General features: G+C 49.2%; 1 protein-coding gene across 1 annotated transcript in view; it reads right to left on the bottom strand.

Moving 5' to 3' along the window:
- Positions 1 to 1674: 1674 nt before the first annotated feature.
- The window catches only part of Parp1 (poly(ADP-ribose) polymerase 1), a 31002-nt gene continuing 16488 nt past the window's right edge, over positions 1675 to 16188 (bottom strand). Inside the window, exons 11-23 of the mRNA XM_055609086.1 lie at positions 15952 to 16020; positions 15603 to 15735; positions 14721 to 14916; positions 11091 to 11219; positions 9382 to 9465; positions 8377 to 8499; positions 7840 to 7968; positions 5595 to 5693; positions 4778 to 4930; positions 3910 to 4037; positions 3327 to 3388; positions 2715 to 2829; positions 1675 to 2502 (exon numbers count right to left, since the gene is read on the bottom strand). Coding sequence (XP_055465061.1) covers positions 2421 to 2502; positions 2715 to 2829; positions 3327 to 3388; positions 3910 to 4037; positions 4778 to 4930; positions 5595 to 5693; positions 7840 to 7968; positions 8377 to 8499; positions 9382 to 9465; positions 11091 to 11219; positions 14721 to 14916; positions 15603 to 15735; positions 15952 to 16020 — 1502 coding nt within the window. The 3' untranslated portion in view covers positions 1675 to 2420. The remainder of the gene's footprint in view (positions 2503 to 2714; positions 2830 to 3326; positions 3389 to 3909; positions 4038 to 4777; positions 4931 to 5594; positions 5694 to 7839; positions 7969 to 8376; positions 8500 to 9381; positions 9466 to 11090; positions 11220 to 14720; positions 14917 to 15602; positions 15736 to 15951; positions 16021 to 16188) is intronic.

Raw genomic sequence — 16188 nt, 5'->3', positions numbered from 1 at the left:
AGGCAGGGGGCAGCTCACCAGGTGAGCAGGGCACACCTTTCTGCACAGCACATGCTCAGACACGGAGTTTGGAGCAAGGCTGCTGTCGGCTCTGCTGACACACCAGCATGTGTCCTACAACAGAGCTATACCAGAGCCTGGTTTTTAATCTACAGGACTGGTCTCACTTTTGGTTGCTATGGTAGTAAGACTGAAAATGGCCCCCTAGGCTCACAGGGAGTGGCACTATTGTGGGAGGAAGTGTGTCACTGGGGGTGGATTTTAAAGTTTCAGCTCAAGCCAGGTCTACCGGCTCACTAGCCCTTTCTGCAGCTCGTACAGCCCTCAGCTGCTTCTCCAGCACCATGTCTGCTTACATGCCACCACAGCCCCCACTGTTGACAGTGCACTAAGCCTCTGCACTGTAAGGCAGTCCCAATTGGATGTTTTCCTTTAGAAGAGTGGCCGTCATGGTGTCTCTTCACAGCAAAGCCGCCCTAACAAAGACAGTTGCTTTTCTCAGAGTAAGACCTGAATTTCTTTTTCTCTTCTCTGAGACAAGGCTTCTCTGTGTAGCCCTGGCTACCTTAGAACTCAAGAGATCCACCTGCCACTGCCTTCAGTGCTGGGATTGAAGGGGGGTGCCACCAGTACCCAGCTAAGACTTGAATTTCTGAAACATGGAGAACAGTAGCAGGTGAACACTGCAATGTGGCAGGGAGGCTCCTTCTTAGAAACAGCCAGAAATGGAAATATGGGCTTCAGAAAGTCAGTTTTGATTGCAGGGAATCCATTAAGCAGTATCTCCTAACGAGAAATACTTTGTTTAATCAAGCACTGTGGGGTAATTGCTTTTCTCTGCTGTTAGAAAGGTGACTGGCAGCTGATGAGCGTTACGAATGGTGGGGTGAGCTGGAGACAGTCCTCAGCTCGGAGGTGCTGGAGACTGTCAACACGGAGAAGGCAAGAGCTCCACTGCCATGTAACCAGTACAGTCACGGCCCTCATCAGAGCCCAACACTGCCTGGTGTCCCCAGCGTAACTGCAGCTGCATACCTGGGTTCTCCAGGACAACCATAGACTACAAACGACAGAGAAAATGTACTTTCTCTTCTTTCCTGTGTTGACTGAGTTCTGCTTCTTGTTTCAAAAGTCAAACCACCGCCAACAAAACAACCCCAAGCTTGGAAGTCCTTGGGTTTGGGGGATGGTGGGAGTCCCCTCAACCAATGGAGGCTGTGACCTTCGGGCCTGTCAAGTCTATCCCCTTCTATAACAGGTCAGAACAGAATGTAACACTCAGGTGTAATTTTCAAATTCCAGATAGTTCTATGATGCTCTGTGTTTTGATGACAGTGTAGTGCAGTGGGTTCTCAACTCCTTTTACAGGAGTTGCCTAAGACCATCGGAAACGACAGACATTTATATTATGATTTTATAACAGTAGCAAAAATACAGTTATGAAGTAGCAACAAAAATAATTTTATGGTTGGGGAGTCACTACAACATGAGGAACTGTATTAAAAGGTCACAGCATTAGGAGGGTTGAGAAGCACTGGCCCAGTGACGTAACCTGAAAGGAGCCTTCCCTATGACACAGCACTCTTAGGGTTCATGCCTACAGGGCCTCCGCAGGCTTCTTACTGTGAAGACAACCATATCCCTGTAGAGGAGATGAGCCACACAACTCAGGAGTCGATAGCCATTTGCATTTAATGGAGAACTCTTAGCCCTTTGGATGGCTATGCAGATTACAGAGGGTTCCATTTGGAAGACAAGATTGCTCATGGATATCAGGAATCCCAGTGCAACTGTGAACTGACCACACTACAGACTCAGTGTTTCCCCAGTTAAGGGCTTTAGGTAGCTCCATCTTTTCGTTTCCCCTTGTCTATCACCGAAAACCAAAGCAAAACAAAAGCCCAGAAGGGCAAGAGGGGGAAAATTAAGTTTAAGATAAAAAAAAAAAAAAGGAAAATCTATATAGTATGAAATTATTTTTATTTTTAGCTCAAAATAAATGCTTAACATTTTGCCAAAATCAAAGCCAAAGAAGAACCTTTGGAAAAAGAGAGGAAGCACATTTTCCTTCCCTGGGGAAACTGGTAAGGCAGACACTGTGACGGTGACGTGGCTTGTTTTTCCCTCAGGACTAGTCTAGGCGAACAAAACAAAAAGCTCTTCCCAACTTTTCCTCTACTGTCAGCTGTGTCTATCAGGGCTGTGCCTGCTGTGCCTGGTAGGATAAAGCCCCAAACAACCCCCCGCCCCGAGCGCAACAGTGGACAAGGGTCTTGAAACCAGAGCCCTTTAACCTGTCCATATAAAACCTTTCCTAAGGAGATTCGGTGAGGGTGCCACCCTTGGGCAGCGCATGGCTGAGGTTTGTGGTGTCTGGGACAGAGGCACCAGGGGGAATTTGCCCCCTCGGACCCCACACTCTACCACAAGGACGTCTTAAAATTGAACTTCAGTTTCAGCAGGTACTTCAGATTCACCTGAGCAATGTCGTAGACAATGTACCTGGGGAGGGCAGTTGTCAAGGAGCCAACAGTTGAGTCCTTATGACCTTCTTCCCGACACTGAATCCTTCAAGGTCAGAGAAGGCTGCCCCGAGATCCAGGTTTACTCACACAGTGCACACAGGAGACCACCCAAGGAGAAAGGAAAGTTGTCACTATCCCCATACCAGCTGTCCTGGGTGGCGAGAACACACAGCAGCCATGAAAGGATACTCGTTATACAGTAGGCAGGTGTCGTTAACACCAGATGGGATCCCTGTCCCCAGTGGAACCTCTACGCCATCCAGGGTGATGCTGGCCGAAGGGTCAGGGGTGGTTTTGCCCAAACCTGCAAGGTGAACAGTCAAGTGCCAGGTAGGATAGGGGATGTGCAACAGGGGCGAGAAAAATGTGCTGGGCACATGACATCTACTTTATGCAGGAAGCGTGTGTTCACTTTAAACATCCTTCAGATGCAAGCATGGACTCTCTAAAGAAGGTTCCCAGGCAACAATCTAAACCAGTAAAGTCACAGTGGCTCAGATGGGGTTACACTGCGGAGAACACCCCAAGGCCTTGATCATCATGTGCTCCCCACACAACAATTCCCGGTGCAGAGGTCCCGGCCTGATTGATACAACTGCTCAAAATGTCAGGCCACCAGTGCCCCAATTTGGTCCCTGGTGTCCCACAGAACTCCTATGGTATTATGATACTAGCTGCAGCCACAGGAATGAAGCAGCTTTGCTTTTCAATGAACCTCCAGCAGCCAGCTCCAAGAGTCCAGCCTTTGGAGGAAAGGTGCCCCCTCACCCGAATCTGCCTTAACACCCTGGGGGATAGTACCTTTAACGCTGTGTTTGCCCTTGGGTAACTTGCTGATATGTGAAGCATGTTTGAGTTCATACCTATTCAAAAGAGGACAGTCTCAGGAGAGCCCCTGGTGGGTTCTGAAACAAACACACTCAGCAGCATCGTTACTGTTAGGTAAACTGATCGCCCACAGAACCCTGTTCACCGTGGAACCTCCCTCCCCACCTTCTGGACTCTTCCAAACTCAGAGCAGTCTCTAGTATAGAGCCTGCACTAGCAGCCACTGCTATGGGGTAACTTACAGAGAAAGGGCCTGCTCGGTGCCTCTCTAGCCTACCCTATGGCCTAGTTTGCAATCCTGTTCTTTCTTCTGTCACAGCTAACAGGATCAGCAGGTTGCCCAAAGCTAGAACTGGATCTTGTCTTTGAAGAATGACCTCTGCTTCCCTCTTCTGCAAAAGCACTGCTGCCAGCTCCTGGCCCTGCCGTCCTTCGGTTTCCATAGCATCTGACTCACCCTTGATTCCTTGAGCTGCTGTCTACTGTGCCTACAGGCCAAGACGACTCTCCCTCTAGTCTACTCTACCCACCCTGGCCTCAGAGCCTGGATACTCACATGTTTCCAAGGGCGACTTCTCCCAACAGTATTAAGCCAATCGGGTCTCCCTGAGATGTGTGGCAGTAGTTTGCACTCTTGGATACCATGTCGGCAAAGTAGATCCCTTTCCCAAACATGTAGCCTGTCTGGAGGGTTGGAAGAGGAACAGCTGAAACCCTTCCAACAGTAGTCAGTGAGGCTCTGCAGGGAGTACCCACACAGCCACCATCGGACCAAGCCCTGCAGCCACCGCCTGCTCAGCTCGCAGCACTCACAGGCGGGCCATGGGAGTCACCTAACAGCCCACAATGCCACCTTCTTTTAACCAGGAAGTCTCCTGTGGAGATTGAGTTACTAATCAGTACGTAGACTAGGCCATGTGCACAGACACACCAGCAAGCAGTGGCCATTCCTGATCTGTCCTGACCCTGAGGCTTGGGAACGGAGGTCACTGCCTAGCCATAAAACAGTGCCTCGAACTATAGTCACTAACCTCTCTCCTTTTTTTACTCTCTACAGTGAGTGAGGGGCTGGGATGGCCTCTCAGAGGGCCTGTTCAATTGGTCCCGTCTACAACCCAATAGGCCATGTCATCTACCTCTTGTCCTTATCCTATTCATTTTATTGGTGGAAATCTGAGAGGTCACGGATGCTTCGAGCTGGGGAGAGGCGTGCTTGGGCTCCCAAGCCTGTTCCCTGGATGTCAACTTGTCCGATCAAGTCTTCAGCGCACCCTGTCCTAGGCAGATTGTCACAATCTGCCTCAGACACTATCCCTACTGCCTCACCTCCACTGACAGGGCTGGCCGCAGGCTGGAGGCTCTCTACAGAGATCCTGTAGGAATAAGCACTTCCACAGTTCCCCACACAGAGGACAGCCACCTACCACAGGTGCTTCAGGCGGGGCTATCCGCAGACCCTGTGACAAGATGCCGGCAAAGTTGGTGGTCCTGGACCCGTGCCACAGCAACCTCCGGTTGTGAAGCTGCTTGAAGGGCTTGTAGCGCTGGCTTTCTCCCTCACGCTCTATCTTAAAGATCTGGGCAGACAGTTGGCAGGAATACTGTTACTTGGGTTCACAGAAGAGATGAATGGACTTAGGAGCTCCTGACACTGAGCACCTGTCCCAAGAGCTAGTTAACTTTAGCTTTGTCGCATCATCCCTAGGCTGAGATGGGATGGTTCAATGCACGTCTCAAGGCTCCACTCAACAGGGACAAGTCATTACCAAACACTAGGGACTAATGTGCAGAGATATGCACCTAAGTGCAGGCTCGCTATGTAGCCCAGGCTAGCGCTGGCCTTTGAGCCTCCTGCCTCAGCCTCTCAAGTGCCAGAATTAGACATGTGTACCATGTCTGGCCCGAGGAATTTATCATGAGCTTCTGGTAAACCTAAAAGCAAATTTTGGGTACTTTAAATACACAGTGCAACAAACATGTCACTTTTGCTTACTAAAAGCAAAGTAGGGCTGGGCGGTGGCAGCACACTCCTTTTACACCACCCAGGAGGCAGAGGCAGGAGGATCTCTCTATGTTCCAGGACACTCTGGTCTACATTGAGAGCTTCTGAACAGCCAGAACTACACAGACACTGTCTCAAAAGAGTAAAACAAAATGGCCCACTCTTTCTGAGGCCCAAGAAAGAGGAGACGGGAGAGACCTGGCAGGACAGAAGGGGGCAGAGAAGGGAAGGGTTCTTACATCTATCACTTCCAGGTCGTAGGCGTTGTGTGTGGTCGCATGAGTGTTCTTAACATATTTCCTGATGACCTCGGCCTCCTCAGAATCTCTGTCAACCACCTGGAAAACAGGCATTTGGAATCAGGGCGGAGAGCTGCCCGGAGAGCCCCATGATGGCAGGAAGAACACTGACACACAAGCCAGGGGCAGTTCATGCTGCCCACTGACTGCCACCTGCAGGCTGGGAGGCCAGGCTCCCGTGTGCCCGAACAGCATTTCTTCATCCACTTGGACTGCTGGAGATGGGGCTCAAGAGTTCTTGTCTACATACTAGATGATGACTTGAGCTAGAAGCCTCTCCCCACCCAGTCCTAAGGACATGCCCAGCAAGTGCTCCACCACTAACTACCGCAGCCCACCATGGGGTTCTGAGGACAGTGTCTCTTCCCTGCGGACCACAGCTGGCTCAGCACACGCCTAACTGTGATGGCAATGTAATAAACTGGGCATCTGTAGGAGGCTGTGGATGTTCTTTACGTTTTCTTATTCTAAGTTCAGAAAACCTAGGAATTCTGGTTGTCTTTGCTGCCTCTTAATTACAAGCTTTGTAACTGTAGATGAAAACAGCAACTTCTGGCTTTCCCAGGGACATTTGGTATCACATCCTGCTTGTGAGGCAGGCAAGCATAGGGAACAATTTAGCTACTTGGAACTCCACTTGGTTTAGGCTATGTAGGCACCCCTGTCCTAACCCTGTAATCCGTTCTTGTTCATTTTATGCACTTACCTCTCCACTCAATGCATCTACAACCTAGTACCCTTCTATCTGCACAGAGCTATGGGCACACCAACCTCCAAACAACGGAGTATGCTCTTCCTCCCCCCCCCCCCCGGTTTTTAGACAGGGTTTCTCTGTGTAGCCCTGGTTGTCCTGTACTCACTTTGGAGACCAGGCTAACCCCAAACTCACAGAGATCCACCTGCCTCAGTCTCCCAGAATGGTGGGTTTAGAGGCATGTGCCACCACGCCCAGCTTCTTTTCCACTCTTTAAAAAGTTTTTCCAGACAGGGCTTCTCTGTGTACCCTTGGCTGCCCCAGACCAGGCTGGCCTCAAACTCAGAGATCCACCTGCTGCTTGCGAGTGCTGGCATTAAAGGTATGTGCCAATGTTTTTCTTCTTAACAACCATAAAGTTTGGATAGATTCTATTCATTTATGTTCTAGTTATGTCTGGGTATGAGTACAAAGGCTGATCAAGCCTCAGTTGGTCTTAGGTAAAAACAAAATACGGCAAATTAAATCCTTTAAGTGAACTTCTGCAGAGAATCTTGTGATTTATGTGGGAGAGCCCAATCCATTTTGGGTGGGGTCATCCCTGGGCAGGCGTTCTTTAAGAAGGCAGGCTGAGCAAGCCATGGGGAGCAAGCCAGTAAGCAGCTCTCCTCCATGGCCTCTGCATCAGCTCCTGCCACCAGGTTCCTAGCCTGTTTGAATTCCTGTCCTGACTTCCTTCAATGATAAAGTGTGATGTGGAACTATAAGCCAAATAAACCCTTTTCTTTCCCAAGTTGCTTTGGTCACAGCAACAGAAACCCTCACTAGGACAAATCTTTTCCTTACTATTTTATGCTTATGTAAAACTGGGCAACCCTGTGATTAAACTCAGATGTATTATGGGAAGGACATGCACAGGGGGCAAAGGGCATACATAATCAAGCCTGTCAACCAATATAGAGAACCACCCAATCTACTCTTGCAACCTGTGAGCCTTTATTTCAACCGTTAGACTAAGAGGTCGAGAATCTGGAAACAGCTGGCCCAGACCCCAACGACCAATAATATACTTGGATGGTGGTGGGTCTATGCTGCCTGGCAGAAATAGACGCTGGCTCACTAGACTCTTACACACTAATCCTGTCACAGGCAGAAAGATGCAGAGGCAGAAGGTGGGCATGTCAGGCTCAAGGTCAGGCTGGGAGCACAGGCACACAGCTGGGCAGGATGATTCCCATCTACCTGAGCCTTCAACACACCCAAGTTCAACTGACTGCTTGTACCCAAAATAGAGAAACAGAAACTTTTGGCAGGCCCCTCAAAAAGCACTCGTGAGTTCAGAAGACTTTGCAGCGGATCTCAATCATCGCCATCCAGACAGGTCAGAGGGCAGACTTATGGCCTACCTGCACATTTATGGAGCTGTGAAGTGTTGGAGACCACTGCTCTTGGGTGAACTACTGAACACCGGGGAAGGGGCAGGCGTCTTACCTTAATGTCAGTTTTGAGCTTCTCGTAGTTGACATCAATGGGGTCCTTACTGCTGTCATCAGACCCACCCCTGAGAAGACTATAGGCCACCTCAATGTCCAGGAGGTTGTCTAGCATCTCCACCTTGGCCTGGGGACAAAGTAAACACCTGGGAGCTAAGTCCATAGGGAAAAAGACAAACAAGTCTTGACAGAGCGCACAGCAGTAGATGACACCCTCTATCTCTGCCCACAGTAGGGGTCGAGACCTCTGTTGGACAGAGCCTGCCATCACCTCTCACTAAACAGTAGACACTCACAGGTATCCCCCAGGATGTTAATGAGGCTCGAGTGCCTGGCAAAGTGAGGGGCAGATGCCAGAACTCTTATACATGAATGACAGGCAGGGACACAGAGCCACTAAAGATGCTACAAACGGACCTACGCCAGGGACTCGGGGGGTGGCCTTTATGTGGGGACAGAGGAATGGTCTTCTGGTTAATGACAATTTCCTAGACTTACTTGGAATAAAAGAGTAGATATCTACTAAAGAACACACCTGCACACTGTCTGCATTGTTCAGGAGTGGGGGCTTCTTCATTCCGAAGTCATGGGGGATCAGGGTGTAGAAGCGATTGGAGAGATCCAGGATCTGTGAGTCACTGCTGCCTTGGGACACTGCCTGGAAGGGAAGGGGACAGAAGGAACATGGGACTGAAGCAGCTACTGTCTGCACAAGTAGGAAAATGGTCATTGGAACATCTTCTCACTGGAGTGGTGGCACTGAGGTGGGCAGGACCACAGGCCTGTGATAGCACAGCTTATCCACACAAAGAACTGTTATTAGATACTCCTCACAAAGTGCCACTGCGAAATCTGTGTGCTGGGCTCATAGCTACTGCTGAAAATTCCCTTTGGTTTTTATGTTTTAAAAATTGTTCAGCTGGGCACAGTGACGCATGCTTTTAATCCCAGTACTCAAAGGCAGGTGGATCCCAGCCAGGTTTGCAGAGCTCCAGGACAGTGGAGAGACCCGGTATCATACAAACAAACAAAAGGAAAACTGTCTGTAATGTTGGGGAGCATCTACCTGCTGCAGGGGCAAAGACACGGTCCATGCCTGCTACCTGGGGAACAGAGAGGGCAAACAATCCCATGGAGGTGGAGACACAGGTCACTGCTCAGTGGTCCCCAGGCTCTATAGCTCACTACAGGCTTCGTACTCCAGCACCCCCAGGATGTCTACTTTCTTACAAGAGGTGCACCCCACCCTCAAGTACAAGGACAGCCTTCTAATCTCTTGAGGACGTCACTAGACACACTAATTAAAATTCTCCACCAAATTCCTAAGGAGTTTGTTTATTACAGATCTGATAATTGAAATCATTACTATTTGTATATTTTGTTAATATTCTTTGGCCATTGACAGGGACAATGTAATATTTACTGAACCGAAAAAAATCCAGATCGTTATAAACCACAGTTCAGTCCCATCACTGTTAGCTCATGGTCTCTCACTAGGAGAGAAGATGGCCGGGCTGGAGACCCTGAGCTACTTGCTTACCTGCTGGACCTCACTGAGGATGGAGTAGGCGGCCTGGATCTGCCTTCTGCTCAGCTTCCCCAAGGGCATCTTCTGTAGGTCAATCTGAGGAGACAAGGGACCCCATGGCTGGGCACGCTGCAGAATGGCGACAGAGCACTACTCCCTCCTAGGAGAGCAGTAGCTCGCCCTCACGGAGGCTGCACCCTCTTGGCAACTCCGTATCACCAGCCCAAAGCTCAGTATCTCTGAAGGAACACCCAACATAATTCCCAGCAATCCCACAGGACCAAGGCGATGGATTAAGCCTCCCAATGCAGGCTGTTACTGCTCAGGACTCCACAGCAACAAAGGGCACCTTGATGCCATCCAGTTCAGAAACAAGAGCCTTAGATTTCTAAATGGTGAACACATCCGACTCACCCTTCCCTTTCAATCCAGCCACCCCAAAAGCCTACACACTTGTTCTCAACAACACACCAGCTAAACCACTACTGTAGGGTCTAATGTAATGAGTGTCTTGAGCTGAGAAGGCAGAGGCCCGGCCATTCTGGTTCAGCGAGGAAGAGCCAACAGCTCCCCACCTGGAAAATGGATTGACTGTTTCAACTGACACCAACTCCCTCCTGTAAGTGGACCCCTTGCTGGTCCTTGAGTGCTTGAGGTGAGATACCTGTGTGCCAGATCTTTGCCTAGGACCTCAGCATGGGGCACATCCATCAGAGCTGCCTGGTTTGTGTTGCAGACTGCAGCTTCTGGGCTCACGGCTAGGAATAGGAGGCTGTGTGGCTGGCCAGGGGTCCCCGCCTGTCTCAATTATTGGGAAGGCTGAAGGCAAGGTGTGAACAGGCTGTGAGTGACTTAGCCTGTTGTCCTTGTCACGCAGGCCCATCAGGAGCACTTCGGTTCCAACCTCTATCATCTCACCCCCAATCACTTTTTAAAAAGATTTATTTTTACAGATGAGTGCTTTATCACCATGTACACCTGCACACCAGAGGAGGGCACCAAATCTCATTATAGATGGTTGTGAGCCACCATGTGGTTGCTGGGAATTGAACTCAGGACCTCCGAAAGAGCACACAGCACTCTGAGCCATCTCCTCCAATCTTATGTGAGGTAAACACTCCTCCACAGCTACACCCAACCCCAAGTTTAAGAGAGCTGACTTGAGTTTGATTGACTGGGGTCAAGACAGACTGGTGGTCACAGGAGTTTTCTTTATAGTCTGAAACTTACTATTTTATGTCTATGACTGTTTTGCCTACATGTATGCCATGGACCACTTGGGTACCTAGTGCCTATCAAAACCAAGAGAAGCCACTGATTCCCTTGGAACTGAAGTTACAGATGGCTGTGAGTCACGTGAAGTGCTGGAAATTGGTCCTCTGGAAGGTAAGCTAGTGCTCGTACCCACTGAGTAGTATCTCAAGCCCACTTTTCTTTTTCTACAATGAACGAAGTCTTGGACTCTCTGCATCAGCTCACTGGTATGTCTAGGCCCCAAAGAACCAGGTCTACCCTAACACAGAAACAGAATGGGGAAAGGCACGAGGGGGTAGCAGGGCCCAGGGACAGTTCTCTACACGTTCCACAGGTACCTTGGCAAGCAGCAACAGGGATGACGATGTGCCAACGCTCATTTTCCAGAGAGAAAAAAATAACACCCGAGAACCCTGCAGGCTCAGCCCACATCTCCCACCGTGCTCAGCACATGCCGAGACACCCACCTCATACTCCACCAGGGCTTTCTTCATGCTTTCCACGTCGAAGATCATCCCCACGAGTTCCTGCACCGGCTTCGGGAGCTTCGACTTGGTGCCAGGCGTTACTGTCAGCTTCTTCACTGCCTCTTCATCCTCCAGGGAAGTGGGGGAGCAGAAGAGGACAAATTGTGGCATCCCCAGGGGTTGGCGACAGGTAACTAGGCCTGCCAGCCTAAGCAAATGTTCCATAAACTCCCCAGCCAATGGCAGCCAGGAGAGCTGGCCGCCGAAGTAATTCCCACCCACTCCCCCAAGCCCTCCTGACTGCTTCAGATTTGTATTCCAGCTGTTCTGACATCTGCCCCTCTCTGGGTATGCTGGTGCCCTGCAGACACTGCTCCATCCATGCCATCTCAGAGCAGACGGCTGCTGTGAAAAGGAAGCTCAGAGCAGTGGCGTGACTTGCTCTGACGGCCCCCGTCTCCCTGCCCCGGCTCACCCAGGCCCAGCTGCAGGACCGCACTCACACGTTCCTCTCTACAGAGCCAGCCTAACAAGAGATGGGCCGCATCCTAGCACCTGTCGTCCCTCCTCACCTGTTCTCTGAGACAGTGCTAATTGTGAGACTTTACCCCTGCCTCCCGGAGAACTGGGCGAGGTTAACAACGACTTTGGGATTGCCTCCACTGTAGTTTTCACACCTAAGCCCCGGGAAGGTGGGACCTGTGCTGTCATGTGATGTGTATTGTTTGGTATCTGCAGTGGGTCAACAAGCTGGACCGTGGACCTGAATTCTCCTTGGGTTAAGCTGCAGTCTTCTGTGCTGCCAGTGCTCTAGGTGCCGCTGTCATTTCCCAGGGCACCTACTCTGCGCAAGGAGCTTCAGAGATGCTTTCCTGTCCTGTGAGTATGACCTCACTGAAGGGCGAGCTATATGTGTGTTAAGAAGCCATACTGAGCACATATTTATGACTCAGATTCTACCTCTTAGAATTGTTGGGGACATTTTGGTTTATGGTATGTAAACATGTTTTTGTTATGATCCCAAATGGGGGATTTTAGTTTGTCCACACCTGTTAATTGTCTTGTGTGGAATGTGATCTTTGCCAACTAGAATTATATGAATTCTGAGGACTTTGGGGGGGGGGGTAATAAATATGACAGCCCAGAGGAGGAGAGCATGGTGGCGTGGAGAAGATGGAGGAGGGCTGCTTGTTGTGCTTGCTGGTTACCTGGACTTCTGGCTTTCCTGGTGATGGATATTCATATTGCCCCAAAAGAACACTACAACCCTACCTGGCAGGAAAAACCCTTACCTGGGGTTGGGGTGTTAGAAGCAAGGGGTAAGCTTTAAGAACCCCCCAATTAAAGCAGCATTTGAAAAACTAGTGCCTACGGAGAGGAGACTGCCTGATAGGCACTCAGACATCTTTATGCCTACTTGAATCACCACAGCAGGTGCCTGAAAAGAATCTAAATATCTAACCAGAGGGAGGGAGTTGTTATGTTTTGATCCGCTGTGATATCTGGCCCACCCCAAGATGGAATTCAAGGCAGGAAAGACCCTGTCTAAATTTGAAAGAAAGAGAGAGAGGAAGAAAGGAAGAAAAGAAATGATGCATTTAGTGAATTTAATTCCAATAATACTCAAGTGGTTGATTCAGAAGCTTGACTCAAAAAAAAAAAACAAAAACAAAACAAACAAACAAACAAAAAAAAAACAACCAAACCAGGTTGTTGAGATCAATCAGTGGTTAGTAGAGGTGTTATCTCAAATCCTCATGACCCAAGTTCAGTGAAAAACTAATCAAGTCAACCTGAAAAACAAATACACCCCCCAAACAAACAAAAAGCGACCCCCAAACCAACCCCTCCCCCCCAAAAAAAAACATTTCAAAAGGACACAGTGCTTTTGGGCAAGCATTAGTTTACCCTGGTGACTGCTGGCTACCTGACAGGCCACTGCAGTTTTGAAATGCAGCCACGAAATGCAGCTGCTATGTATGCAACATCTAGGGTTCATAGCACAAACAGGAAATGCTCTTAACAGTTCTGGGGCAGCCACCACAGATACTGAGACCATTCTGCACAGTGCTGCGCTAAATTATTAAGGTCAGCATCATGGTTGAACCACTTGTCTGTCTCACATTGCGCCGCTATGGAAAGTGGTGTCTTTGGAGAAAGTATGTGGGGTCACCCTGGCCACGAGGAAAGAGATGAGTAGTACCACATGGTACATGAGGGAGGGTTCCAATATTATGGCGGGAAAATGACAAAGGTGAAACTAGCCAGATCCTGGGTAGTTTTATTTTCTGTGGCTTTCTCAAAAAATGTCTAAAACAAATACTTAAAACACTTAATTCAGTGAACGGCAGTACCCTGTCCATCTCCAAGTCCAAGGTCTCAGGGTCTCAAGGTCTCAGTCTCAGCATTACACAAGAGCTAGGGTCTATGCTTTTTGTTTTTTTTGAAGCAGGGTCTACGTAACCTGTACATCCTGAAACACACTATAAAGACCAGAGTGACCTCAGGCTCACAGAGACGCGTCTGCCTCTGTTCTGTGTATACCAGGATTAAAGGTGTGAGGCACCACACTGGCCTTTAAATTTTATTTTTAATGCAGAGCTCACAACTCCTCAATAGGAAGAATTTCCACTCTGAGGCATGCCAGACCAAGGGCTTGGGATTAAAGTCTACACTACACCCCTTTATAAATCTGTTTTCACAAACCAACACGTACATGTCCCTGGCTAAGATGACTCACATCTCAGGCAGCTTAAGAAACGGTGCTTTGCTGAGTATGGCACACATGCCTGCAATCATGGCGCACATACCTGGAACCCCAGCATTTCGGGTGATGCCAAAGGTGACTGCTGGTTTAACTTGCTAAACAGCGAGGCCCTGGCTCAACCAAAACGTAAACATCCAGCCACAATAAAACGCTGTCCTACACAGAATAAAAGTCTAAATAATCTACACACAGGCAGAGCACATTCAGTTCGTCCACGTCTCCTGATGGGAGGTCATTTCACTTCTATGGGGACACATGGATTCTAATACAATCTTATAGAACCTAAGAATTATAATGATGTCGCCACAAAGCAACTTCAGAAACCACCCTTCCTTAATGGCTCGGAATCTCTGCTAGGGTATGGCAACACCTGTAACTGCACATACCTGTAATCCTAGGATACGAGTTCAAAGCCAGCTTGAGCTCCCCTTGCTCTGTTCTTATCTATGTTTCTTTTGATGCTTTATGGCACAGATTTGACAGAATGTTTTTCTGTAGCTACTGAGATGATCATGTGATTTATGCCCTTCACTCATATAGCGTATTGAGATGTCAACCAACCTCTAAATCCTGGATTTCTATTGCACTGAGTCTGGTGTACAAATCCTCACATACTGTTTGATTTGCTAGTTGAGGATTTAACGTTACAGAGATGGTGTTCAACACGTTTCTTCTCATGTTCTTGGGTAACACTGGCCTCACATAATGAGCCAGGAAATATTCTTCTATTTTGGGGGGAAGAATTTGTTGAGCTGGTATAATTAATATATAACTAATGTGTCTTTATTCACCAGTGTCCCCATCTGAGCTATACTGCGGCTGAAGGAACAGATGCTGTTAATTAAGGACATTCCTGCGATTACCTGGCCATAGTCAATCTCCAGAGGGTAGAACTTTTTGGGATACTTTGTGAAGTTTTTAGAGTGCCAGGCATTTCCGGTCTTCTCTTCATATAATTTCATGAAGTGCTCAACAGCATCCTCTTTGGATGGCATCTGCTCAAGTTTGTTACTGCCGATAACTGTGCCCACTCGGCCCCAGGACCGGAAGATCCAGTACCTGTAGAGGGACAGAGACCACGGTGAGCCCCTGTGCCGGTCCACGCTCTCCTCAGTGAGGGCAGTTCTGCGAGTGCACTCCCTGCGTGTCCCTCATCTGTTGATCGAGTGGTGCTACAGGGTCTTGAACACAATAGGCAAGCATGCTACAACTGAGAGGACGTTTAAACAGGTCAAAACAATCGCCTTCATTCTAGTAACCAGAGTGTGGAGTAGCATAAAAGAATCAATTTAAAGCCAGGTGTGGTGGCATATGCCTTTAGTCCCAGGACTAGAGAGGCACAGGCTGGTGGATCTAGTGTTCAAGGCCAGTTTGGCCTACAAAGGGAGTTCCAGGACAGCCAGGGCTACACAGAGAAATCATGATTTGAAAAAACAAAGAGAAAGAACAAAATTTAATTTTATTATGTACAAAACAATAAATCACTAATCCTGCCTCTTAAAAAAAAATCAAATGGCTAAAGTGAAAATTAAATAGCCCAGCTGAGATGCGAAGCTACACTCCTTGATGGCTGAGCACAGCACAGCAGCACATAGCTGATGGCCAGCAGCTGCTGTCTGTTACGGAGAGGTCATGCGCACCATGGCTTTCTTGTTACCGGTTCTGCTCCAGGCTGGCAGCAGCCTGACCCCAAGGTGGGCAGCACACACTCTACTAAACCTTGAGGCGATCTGGCCCCAGCTCACCTGTTCTCCTTGTCATCCTCCAGAAGTTGCAGCTTGTAATAGGAGTTGGTCCCTTTCACAATGTCCACCAGGCCAAGTGTGGCACTGAACACCTTCCCGCCTTTCTCCAGGACGTGTGCAGAATGTTCCAGACCTGCCCCAGAGGCAAAGCTCCCACAGTTTCCTCCCTTGAAGGGCCAGGGTGCACAAGGGCTCTGTGGGCCTAGCGCTCCCCGGTTAGTGGTGCTTGTCACGCCACCTCTACAGGCTCCCTACTGACTCCAAGACCGGCCGGCGAGCAACGGGTGCCTACGCCCTGTGAACCGACCCCCGATCACCCAGGGCATGTGGGTGGCTCCTGCTCACTCACCAGAGTCTGGATCAACAGCTGCTCCTCCCTTCAGAGTTAATTTCATCCTCTTTTCAGACTTATTGACACCTTGAGGAAGGGACAAAGGAACATAAAGATCTAACAGAGCAAAGACAGCTCCAGAAGCGGGCACCATGGCGCCTGCGCACCGCCTGCCACCCGAGGGCCTGTTTTGTTCCCGCTTAACACTGAACCAAGGATACCACTCCCCAGAGCCCTGGAGGGACACAAAAGTGA

This window comes from Psammomys obesus, unplaced genomic scaffold (assembly GCF_907164565.1).
Source record: "Psammomys obesus unplaced genomic scaffold, mPsaObe1.curated_primary_1811, whole genome shotgun sequence".
Lineage (NCBI taxonomy): Eukaryota > Metazoa > Chordata > Mammalia > Rodentia > Muridae > Psammomys > Psammomys obesus.
The sequence above is the reverse complement of the archived record's forward strand: the minus strand, read 5'-3'. Positions and strand labels throughout refer to the sequence as shown.